Source organism: Myxocyprinus asiaticus, chromosome 2 (genome assembly GCF_019703515.2).
Source record: "Myxocyprinus asiaticus isolate MX2 ecotype Aquarium Trade chromosome 2, UBuf_Myxa_2, whole genome shotgun sequence".
NCBI lineage: Eukaryota > Metazoa > Chordata > Actinopteri > Cypriniformes > Catostomidae > Myxocyprinus > Myxocyprinus asiaticus.
In genome coordinates, this window is record NC_059345.1 from 40,539,026 (window position 1) to 40,551,539 (window position 12,514).

Sequence of the window (12,514 nt, forward strand, 5' to 3'; positions counted from 1 at the left end):
GTTATTGTAAATTATGATGACACTAATAATACCGCAAAAATAGGTTTATAAAAGGATGATGATAAGAGAGACATATCATACTTTGGGCAGATGTGTGAATGGCTTTCAGCTGCAGATGGCACATGAGCGAATGGGCACTTGAGAGTATTTGAGTAGATTTTATTCCTTTTGTAGACTAATTAAACAATCACATGACATGGTCTTGGAAAATGTCTCTATGTGAACAATCGTACAGATGTACAGTAGGTAAATTTGCACCAGCTCGCTAATAACTCTGCACGCCGGTGTGTTCATGTTGACTCATCTTAACTGACTGAATGGAAATGAGCCATTCAGTCACTCAGTCGGCCTCAAAGTAGGTGGATCTCCAGGTCACACCTACTGATGACATACACCAATGGCAGTAAGAAGGTGTTTGGCAGCCAGTAAGAAGTTTTCCTAAAAGTTTGCCCAGGTGAGGTGTTACGAACGAAGATTTTGTTCTAAATTACGTCACAACAGTTCCTTTTTTCGATTTCGAAGGAAGTATGCAGAGGCCTTCATGCCTTACGATGGTGATGGTGCTTTTTTGTTGCTTTTTGCTCTAAGAACAATATTTTATATATAGAAAAGGGATGTTACTGCATGTTATGTTTTGAAATGGGGATTGGACATATATATTTGGTTGGGGGGTTTATAGACATACACCGATCGGCCACAACATTAAAACCACCCACCTAATATTGTGTTGGTCCCCCTCGTGCCGGCAAAACAGCGCCAAACCGCATCTCAGAATAACATTCTGTGATGATATTCTTCTCACTACAATTGTACAGAGTGGTTATCTGAGTTACCGTAGACTTTGTCAGTTCGAACCAGTCTGGCCATTCTCTGTTGACCTTTCACATCAACAAGGCGTTTTCATCCACAGAACTGCCGCTCACAGAATGTTTTTTGTTTTTGGCACCATTTGGAGTAAATTCTAGAGACTGTTGTGTGTGAAAATCTCAGGAGATCAGCAGTTACAGAAATACTCAAACCAGCCCATCTGGCACCAACAATCATTCATGCGATTATCTATTCAGCCAATCGTGTGGCAGCAGTGCAGTGCATAAAATCATGCAGATATGGGTCAGGAGCTTCAGTTAATGTTCACATCAACCATCAGAATGGGGAAAAATGTTATCTCAGTGATTTAGACCATGGCATGATTGTTGGTGCCAGATGGGCTGGTTTGAGTATTTCTGTAACTGTTGATCTCCTGGGATTTCAAATTTACTCAGAATGGTGCTAAAAACAAAAAACATTCAGTGAGCGGCAGTTCTGCAGATGGAAATGCTTTGTTGATGAGAGAGGTCAACAGAGAATGGCTAGACTGGTTTGAACTGACAAAGTCTATGGTAACTCAGATAACCACTCTGTATAATTGTGGTGAGAAGAATATCATCTCAGAATTGTATTCTGAGATGCGGGTTGGCGCTGTTTTGGCAGCACGAGGGGGACCTACACAATATTAGGCAGGTGGTTTTAATGTTGTGGCTGATTGGTGTATATATAAAAGACTTTAATATGGAAAGATTCTGCCTGAGATTAATAAAGAAGAATATTTGGATGTGTGGAGGGAAGAAAGAAAACTCTCAGTGGTCACATGAGAAAAGCAGTCAATTCTCATTCTCACAGATCCACAGAGCTTCTTTTCAGTTAGCTCCACCTCCTTTATTTCCATCTTTCTATCTCTCTGCCTCACTCGCTGATAAAGATCTTGTAATATTGCTGTGAATCATTTCCATTGGCCTGAGGGCTCTCTGAGAGAGTTCCCAGCACACTGTCCGGTAGAAGTGAGTAAAGTTACACCCCAGATAGACAGGCGTTAACAGTTCTCTTTATCCCACAGCCAGCACGCTGGATCACTTTCTGCCATCAAAGAATCCATAATCACCTACTCCTGTTCTGCATGCATTAATTAAGACAGAGAGAGATGGGTCCATAACTAAACAACCACACAGTTCATAGCTCAAAAATTATCTTCATGAACTGGTGATGCTGTGCTTTCTATCTGCACAAAACAGAGACTCCAGACAATAAAACCGTGAAATTAATAACGCAAAGCAAAAACCAAAGAGGGTTGAAATTACAGTCATACTATAAAGGGGCTATTGTTTTCAAAATTCAGATCATTTTTTTCCAATAACTAATTTTGAAAAAGCCAATGTGAAATTAGTTATTTGGAATTACTTACATTGGATTGAGAAAAATGACTTTAGTCAGCTGTCATTAACAAGAATTCATCACACTATAGGTTTGCCAAAAGTGAAGAGTCTACACTAACTAACTCTTAACCTATGCAATTCTCTTAACCTATGCAATTCCTTTTAACCTGTACAAATCCTTTTAACCTGTTCAACTATAGCACAATAGGTGAATTAATGCAGTGTGTCTGGTTAAGGGTTAAGGGTGATACATTTAGTGTTACACTGATACTTTAATGTCTCAGGCTAAGGCTCATTTACAGACTGATATGAGGGCCTATATGTGCTCGGTTTCAGACATACTAGCTCTACCTACATACATATTACCCAAACCTAGAATTCTCACACAAATCAATCAAGCTGACACTTTCCTATACACACAAACCCTACAGACACACTAGCTTAACAGACCTTCTTTATAGGCACAATTTTATTCATGTAAATTGCCAAGACACAAAAGAGATGGACAGCTAAACTCTACAGACACATTTTCATACAAAAAACAACACGTTCTACATCCTAGATATTTGTTTGCTCCAAGATTGAATACGGAATTATGATGACTGAATGCTGGTCTGACTCTGACATCTTCAATATAATTTTTTCAACTTGTAAGTATGCTTCATCCAGTATTATAAAATCTGTGCTCCTCTAAACCTTACCTCTTCAAAGTCAGCCAACTTATGGAAAGGAATTTAGTCAATCAGAAAAAAGAGGCCACACAATCTTTCTATGAAGTGAAAACAAAAACTAAAGGGTAACACTTTATAATAAGGTTGTATTCGTTAACATTAGTCAATGCATTTTTTATAGCATTTATTAATCTTGGTTAACGCAAATGTATTAAAATGCTAATGTTCATAGTTTGTCTATGTAACCTCATGTTGCATTAATTAATGTTAACATATACAACTTTTAATGTAAAAAATGTCAATGTTTGAACCAGCACCAGAACCAAAATCCATAGGGTATGCTGTAAAAGTATTGTTCATTGTTCATTGTTCAACTATTGCATTAAATAATGCTAACAATACAATGTTGTTCTAAAGTATTACCAACTAAAAAGGTCTATCTGGAAGTTCAAAGGCTGGTGTATAACGGAAGTGCATGGATAGAAAAGAAAGCACAATTTCTCGTAAACACAAAAGCACCATGACGATCTGCAGGCTTCAGTGAGAGGCCGTTACATTTCAGTGGAGGTAAACACACTGCAAAGTTATGCTGAGACACCAGTGAGATGTATTAGCAGTAGCACTTTGATATCTCTAATCTCAGATGCAGTCAAAAGCTGCACAACACCTGAGAGGAAGTAGAGGTTATCTGCATTTACTCCTGACCTGAACCCAAAACCTAAACTTGATACTTATAAACATGAGAGAGAAAACAATTGTATTTCAAAACTTAGGCTTTGCTCACACTGAAGGGAAATGGCCAGATCTGATTTTTATGTCCAGACTGCAGTCTTTTTTGCTAGCACATCCATACAGAGTATTGTCATAGTAACAATGCAAACTTGCGTAGCTTCACCATCCGTCAGACTTTAAATGGGTGTTTTCGTCACTGATTATACATTTTCATGAGGGCAGTGTCCAAATCTGAACAAGTGCTCTTTTAATCTGCATCCCTGGTCTTGTAACCCATGTTTTATTGGTCATCTTGTTGCAACACCTGGCGTAACAACCCGTCACACAAATAAATATTGAAAAAACCTGAACATGAAATCTGATCTGACCGTTCACACTGAGACATATTAACAAAAATCCGATTTTAATCAAATTTCAAACAACCTACAGTATGAAGATGGTTCTGATTATGCGTTTAAATATTTCAATTAGTTTTTATCCTGTTCAGACTACATAATACTTTGCAAGAGCAAAGAATCATAAAGATGCCTTTTCTTTCGATCAAATGAAAATGTGCTCATTTTGGAGTATGAACTCCAGGAATGTCTTTAAGCAGCTTATCAGTTATTTGATCCAGCTGTGCACCTGTTTACTGCGTAAATGAGCATTGCTACCATTAACCACTATGCTTGGGGTGGGAGGAGGGGGCAATTACTCTCTCTCATTAGTGCAGGAATTCCCCTACTCACAAAAACACTCCTATACCTGACGGTCCCACGAGAGACAGGGGTATCATTGTCACTCTTAGCTTAATGGACAGAGAGAAAGTGAGAGAGACACAGGAGTCAACCTAGACGGAAACATCGACAAATTTTTAAGTTTAGAGAGGTTCCACTCAATGGCCGGAAACTAATCAGAACGTTTGTTCCAAAACTATTATATACATCAACAGTGATCTGTATTATTTATCTCTGTATACTTCTCTGTATTATTTAAAAAATGAATTTTGAAAAAAAAAAATTGTTTTGAACAAAACTAATGTGAGAGCCTTAGTAGAAAAGTCGAGGAACCTCTGATGTGTCATATTGTCAAGGCAACAGGTGAACAGGTGCACTGAGGAATTCAGGCTGCATGTGAGGCCTAGCTCACATATCAAACACACTCATTCAACACACACACAAACAAAAAATGCCTAAATGTGAGAGATAGTATTGATCCGTAGACATCGTAACACTGCTCTATGAATCAGACAAGGTGTGCTTGTCTGTGAATGTGCGTATAAGTCTGTGTGTGGAAGAGTATGTGCTTGATAATGCACTTACTGCTGGAAAGCCCTGGAAAAAGGTCTAGATGAGACAATGTTTACCAGAGGCAAATCTCCAAAGAATTATCCCTTTAAGTTCTGAAGATGTTTTTAAAGATTTCCTGTTTCAGTGTCATGCCCAAAATTAAAGGCTTATAACTCTACAAAAAACCCAAAGAGGGTCGATTGTTTGGTATCATTTTAAAGAAAACGTAATTTTTTTTATTTTGATATAAGATTGATAGAAGTTATGAGACTCGCAGCCTAAGAAACTGCTGAAAAATCAGGAAAAAAAAATGTGAGTCAAAACTTTCTTTGGTTTTTTGTTTTGTTTTGACATTATATATCTTAGGGTGTAAATAAGGTAGCTCAGAAAAACTGCTTTTGTTTTGTTCACAATTATGTCACCTGTAAAATTTTGTGTTGATATGACAAAGCAATCAAAAGTTAAAACATTGCAAAAATAAGTTATCCTAGTGTCCAAAAACGTTTCCAAATTTTCAAAAAGCCTCTCCAAGCAGATAAAACATAATAATTGTACATAAGAACTAATTACACATGCAAACACAACAATGACTAAAAGTCTGCTCTCTCTCCAAAGCATAAAACGAGATCTCATTCAGTTCCATTCTGTGTCATTTGAACCATCATTCAGTCTCTGTCACATTCTTGGTGCTATCTCCAGGTGGCCATATGTAATTAGAGTGAACAATCCTCTCTGCCCATATTTGGATGGCTTCTACCTCTGGTTGCAGTGATCAGAATCCTAATATGATTGGTTTAGAGTTCCATGACACTGGACAACATACTGCATAATTTCCTATGAAGTTATCTGATCCAGGAAAGCTAACGTGCTTTTAGCTAGATAGCACATTATGTGCTGTCTGCACATTATGCTTCGTGTGGATTATCTAATGATCTATGCATCCGATTAAGTTGTGTGTGGGCTCGTTTTAATGGGAATCCCCTTCTCTAACTATTGTTATGTGATATTTTATGTTCTGTTTATTTTTCGTGAAGTTATATGCCAGTTATATGGCTGTGAATAAAACAAATAGGCTGGTTGTATTCTAGCTATTTGATTGACAATAATATGTACAGTGCAAATGTATTAATAAATTATCAAAATGGAACACTTCTGATTTGTCTGCAAATTTCAAAGCACTTGTTCAGTTTTAGTCATAGTGCCTAAATGCACTGTAAAGTACAGCTTCTAAGCTTACTAAGCTAATGATACCTATTTTGTGTTGGTCAAGACTGTACTTATTAATATTTTGATAATATTTTTTTCTCTGTGGGCCCATCCGAGGGTTAAATACACTAGCTGCTTTCAGACATAGTAGTTTGACAGCAAACAGAAAATTAATCCTCAGACAATGTTGCACAAAGAATTTTAATAATTTTCGTTTTGTTTCCAGTACTAAATATTTAACTTCTCAAAAAAAAAAAAAAAACATGACTTTTGTGCTTATGCACACTTTTAGGAAGAAATCTAAGCAGAGTTTTAAACATGAGGCCCCTGTTCCTATTTTACTTTAAAATCAAAGTAATAAGAAATTATATTTTATATAAATGAAGCCTATTTTAAGGGCCATTAAGATTTTTTTTTTTTTTACATTTTGACATCATTTTCATGACAGTTATGCACATTTTACCCCAATTCTCATTATCGTAATGCGAAAAAGATGGTCATTATGATATTCTCATTACAGCCATGTAAAAAAATATATAAATTATTTAAATTGTAAAGTATTTATACATCATAGTAGTCCTCTCTTGGAACTGCCTTTCGATTTTACTGATTTTAATTAAAGAAATCATTGTACAACAGCATATTTTTTCCTGTAATACGGTAAAAAAATTAAATAAAATGGTAATGGTAATGATAATTATCAATGAAAACAGGTTTTCAGCTGTTGCAGACCTCTCTAATTCCGTTTGATAATTCACATGCCAAAAATAACATCCACTGTTATGATTTTAGACCTTCGAGAAGTGCACAGTCCAAGGCAGTCCCCTACACATATGGAACATTTAATAATTTCCAGACTTATCAATAATCTCTATTTCTCATTGTGGCATAAGGGCCCTTTGTGCCATATTTACACCAGATCCAGATGCCAAACTATCAAGTTGCATGAATTTATTGAACATTCATGACAGAATCTCAGCCAAGATATTTATTTTCCATAAGGCTCTCGTGTAATGGTTTTCTATTAAAAATTTTAATTGGTCAGAAGCAGGTGAATCACAATCACACACACACAAACACACACATTCACACAACCATCTAAAATATCACATCCCCTCTGTGTGCAGTAGAGACTCCAGTTGCTCTTTAGATACATCTGTTGCTTCACAGCCCTTTCACTACGTAAGCAATGAATGTTCATGAGAGTTTTTCCCTTTGTATTGAGAGTTTTAGATTGCCATTGTAATTCAGCATCTCTGGAGTTCTAAGCATTCACTGAGCATTTACAAGTGCTCTACTCATCCCAAGCTCAAAATCAAGCCTTTCAATATAAAAAAATACATTAAAAAAATAAATAATAAATAAGCAGCCAAAATCAACAAGTTAGCCATATTAATTTATTTAGATTATATAAATGTGTCTAATAGATTAATAATAGACCTGGCACTTTTATCTACAACAACTTAAAGTGCTTTAGCTTTTATATATTCTGAAAAAGTCATAATGAATTAAGCTGCTTAAGGTCTTCAGGATATTATAGTCAAAAGTCTTTCACAATTAAAGTGAAAGACAGAACATGATAAATTCACATAGCTGGTGGTGGTGTTTTAAACTGTTGGACTAGGTAAATGAGAGCAGGTCTTATCGTGCTGTTATGGCTGAGGATGGCTTTAGGAAGTTAAGCTTGTGATATGGCACTTAACCTCAGTTTGCTTGTGTAGACACTGGCATTAAATGTATCAGATGACAAAAAACCATCTATAGAGCAAGAGTTGTGCTCTTCTAGGCCCCTTAGTGGGAACGTGACGTGAGGGGGAGAAAAGAGGGAAAAGTGGAACTGAATGACAAAGAACTCTTTTCACCTGCTGCAGACAGTGGCAAAGGTTCTCACTGAGTCAGCCCAAGACCCTTCAACTGATCTGTATCGACATCATCACTTGATTCAAAAGACACTGTCTGAGTGAGACCTCAACATGTAGAGCACAATGCCATTTGTCCGTGAAAGTGCAACTGGTGGTTGCTGCCTATGTAAAATGACTGCACCTGCCAATAAAAGGACTCGGTAGTGATAACTGATTTGGATCTAGTGTTGAGTAATAAACATTTTAATGGAATTTGTCTGAAAACAATATTTGACCCAGATTAGCTAGTAAAAACCCAGTGTATGCATGTGTAATGGAAATGTGTCATTTCTGACGCTACTCAGGCAATTCCACCCACTAAGCTTAGCCATGGATCACTGCCCCATTGCACGTACACGCACGCACGCCTGCACGCGCGCACACACACACACACACACACACACACACACACACACACACACACACACACACATGTTGGTGCGGCTATCCTTACAAGGACTCTCCATAGACATAATGATTTTTATACTGTATGAACTATAGATTCTGTCCCCTAACCCTAACCCTACCCCTAAACCTAACCCTCACAAAAAACTTTCTGCATTTTTACATTTTCAAAGAAACATCGTTTAGTATGTTTTTTTAAGCAATTTGAATTATGGGGACAATTATTGAATTATGTCCTCATAAACCACATTTATAGCATAATACCCTTGTAATTGCCAGTTTGTAACCTAAAAAATGTCCTCGTAAACCACCCAAACCCGCCCACACCCACACACTGTACTACCACTCACCTACATAATTCTCTACAGCACACATAAACAGAAAATCTACCCTATAAAGATATAAAAATAATACACTACCAACATAGATCTTACAAGTAGTTCTTCAAAGGAGTTCTTTAAGAACCCTACGTTTTTGCTGAAGTGTTTAAACAGGCTAAAATAAGATAAGGTGGTGAGACACCACAAGCAATCACATTAGAAGTCAGTAAAGATCTAATGCTCCTTCATGTGCTATCGGAATTATCCTACTTCCTCTTCTGAAGTGGTAATTACGAGTATGTCACGTTCAAGTGCTTTGTTGACGGAAAGAACAGAAAACATGAACGACGCCAGGTTCATTCATACATATTTTTTGAGGAACATTTATTTTGACCAGTCACACCATAATACTTTTTACTCCATTAGCTTATTGACGATAATGGAATTTAGTCAAATACAATCTATTTTCACAGTGTAAAATGTACAACATGCATCAAATGGTTGCTGATTTACATAAATAAATATGATAGAAACGTCAGGCGCTAACAATTAGCTGTATTTAAAAACTGAATAAAACCAGTCATTCACTACAGAAACCGTACTCTACTCCGCCATGTTGAAAGTTTACATCTCCTCTCAACTGGGAAACTAGGGTATAAAAATTATCTCAGAGTTTCCCAGTCTTAATTACGACATGAGGGGTCGTTCATGTGCAACTTCCGAGTGGGAAACTCATATTCACGATAATTCCAATAGCACGTAAAGGCAGCATAAGTCCAGCAGGTTAGTAGACATTACTTACAAAAAAGTACTGTACCATGGTACTATCTTATTTTTGGACATGGTACTATGGTAAACCCATGGGTTTTTGGGCATGTACTATGGTATTCCCATGTTTTTTGGGGGTTTGTACCATGGTAAAACCATGATATTCTTTGAAGTACTATGAAAATTACCATGTAAAGACAAATTGTAACCATTCACTACCATGATATGTCAAAGTACAATGGTATTACTATCTGATGCCATCACTGTACCATGGTACATGCCACAGTACTTAATTTGTAAGTTATAATAGACTCTAACAGTGAGGACAGTAAAGGAAAGTAAGACTGCACTCACCCTGCAGGACAGACGCAGCCAGGCACACACGGCTCATGGGCTGAGCAGGTGAGATTAAGTAAATATGACTCACAGGTCTTTTCACAAGCTAAACCTTTACTGGCAGAGAGTAAATCCAGTCTGTTCCCACAATCCTCATAAAACTGCCCAGGTGGACACAGCGTATCTGAGAGAGGAGAGAACATCCACTTAACTCTAACATTGTAAATATGCAAACTCCAACAAACACACACTGCAGACATTCACAGGAAACTAGAGTTCAGAGTACATTACAAGGATAATCAACTGCAGCATCACAGGATGCTGAAACACAACACTCACCAATAATTGAGCTCTGGGAAACAAGTTTTCCATCTTGGCAAATTCTGATGAAGAAATAAAAACAGATTTTAACTGATGTGAGGCTATGAGTGTATTCTGCTGGGCTGCAGAGATCAGTCAGTTTATTGATATATAAAAGTAGATAATTTTGTCCTTATGAAACAGTAGTTTTTACTGGGAATGGGATATAATGCAGAGTTTGACAACATGGTGACTGTTTAATATGAGTGAATGAGACGATCTTACTGTACACCTGATGATGTCATGATCACTTCTCCAGGAGAGTAATCAGCACCAAGAAAACTGCATGGACACTCACTCCTGTACCACAACATATCAAACATTAGACACAGAACCCGTGTATGTCATCTATGAATGTAAAGGTAGAAAATTCTGTCATCATTTATTCATTTTTGAAACTTCCCCTTTTTTGTTCCAAAGAAGAAAGAAAATCATACTGGTTTGAAATGGCACGAAGGTCAGTAAATAATGAAAGAATTGTTGTTTTTAATGTAGCTGAAATTCTAGACAAGGCTCTATGTTACAAATATTAATGTATTTCCCAAAGCACAATGCCTAGTGGTAACAGTCTAACTATAAATGAAACCAAATCTTTAGCACTCAACATATTGCTTTTTTCCATCACTAAGAGTCTTGTTTTGCATTTGCCACCTCTTACCACTGGACCACACCCTAAATCAAAGATGAGCATATAGTGAGAATTCAGCTTGCCAGAGTTATGAGACTATACAATATCTCTGTTCTGTTTAAGAGTAGCTAGGTTAGGAGGTGAAGTCCTTCTCTATCACATCCCTGACTTTCTCTCAACCTCTGCCAGTGAGTGCTGTAACTCTAGTACATGTTGAGTAAGTGGCAGTGGGACACGGGACATTTAAGGGAAGTGAACCCATGTGAGGGTGGGGAGGCTAAAAGCGTTATACAACACCAAAGGTTGTCAGGTCCATAACATACAGCCTGCTTGAATGACGACTTAAAATAACTTCACTCTGACATATACAAAATAACCAAATCTAGGTCAGTCACACATCTGATCTTTTAAAAAATTAAAAGGGTACTGGATTAAGAAATTTCACATGTTTGTTAATTTCACAAGTTTGAGTTAATTTGCATTTAACCCTTGAGTGATGTAAGGGTGAACATACTTGGCTGTCCTGAGCACAAGACTCTACTGGGGGAGTCTACTCTCACACTAGTCTCCCCCAAATAAAGTTAATATAATCTGAAATACATAAGATGAGTAAATAAAGGTACAGAGGTGAAGATGATTTAGGCGAATAACAGTTTTGGTTCCCAGCCTTTTTGACTAATGAATTTCCATGACACTTCCATGGCTTTTTCAGTAATTTGTGATTTTTGGATATGAAATTTTAAAAATCATTTTTATTCAGTCCGATTAGCTAATGAATCCTTTTGATGGATTTGTGAACTGTTTCGACAAATTCAATGAAAAGAACTGACTCAAAAAATAAAAATTCAGCTCACAAATCAGATACCACAATGGCTTGCGAGCACATTTTACTCTACACACGCTCTACACAAGAGCAATATCTAGGTAACAAAATATTTTAAAGAAGAACAAAACTAGGGAAAATATACAGTATATTCACTAGAGAAATTTCAGTTGAAATGGATGTTTAGGAATGGATCAGTGAATAAGTGAAAGTGTCTGTACCGTGGCACACAGGTGTATGTATTGATGTTGAGGTATGTTCCTTCTGGGCAAACACACCCCTCTTCACACTCATCCCCACACGGCTGTGGAAGAGACAGAAACGGGCAGCGACGCTGACACGAAGACACGCAGACTCCATACTCCATAGTAGGCGGACACGTGACGGCTGCAAAAAATGCACAAATATATGAACATGTAACATTTACTTATTCATACTGTTGTATGTATAGATTACACTCACCACAAAGAGATACAGCATGTTTCTTTAAATGTTATAATGTTTGTGTGTATGTGAATGTGTATGCAGTATTGATTAGGAGGGTATTGAAGCCCATGTATGTACAGTATGTGTTAGACTTACCGCACTCAGGCAGGTGTAAGCGAAATTCAATGATGACACCATGTCTCCTGCAGGTGCGTGAGTAGTGAGCAAGGATGGAGCAAAGGCACGGCGCTCCACACTTACATACGTCCGCACGACATTGTAGCTGGAATGCCACTGGGCTCACATACTCATGACAGGCAGAAAACACCTCCTGCATCATTATGTCACACTTCTCCGCTGCATAGGTAGCTGAAATAACACACAATCAACATCATGCTACTATCATGCCACACAGACATGACAAAAGAGCTTGAAATGACGTGATGGCATGTAGAGTATGTAGGTATGTTTTCAGGTATGT

At 37.3% G+C, this 12,514-nt stretch overlaps 1 protein-coding gene across 1 annotated transcript in view; it reads right to left on the reverse strand.

Moving 5' to 3' along the window:
* Positions 1–12,514, reverse strand: part of LOC127449786 (otogelin-like) — a 72,237-nt gene that overhangs the window by 31,600 nt on the left and 28,123 nt on the right. Inside the window, 5 exon segments of the mRNA XM_051713336.1 lie at positions 9,815–9,980; positions 10,136–10,179; positions 10,382–10,456; positions 11,829–11,994; positions 12,190–12,402. Of these exon segments, the coding sequence (XP_051569296.1) occupies positions 9,815–9,980; positions 10,136–10,179; positions 10,382–10,456; positions 11,829–11,994; positions 12,190–12,402 (664 nt within the window).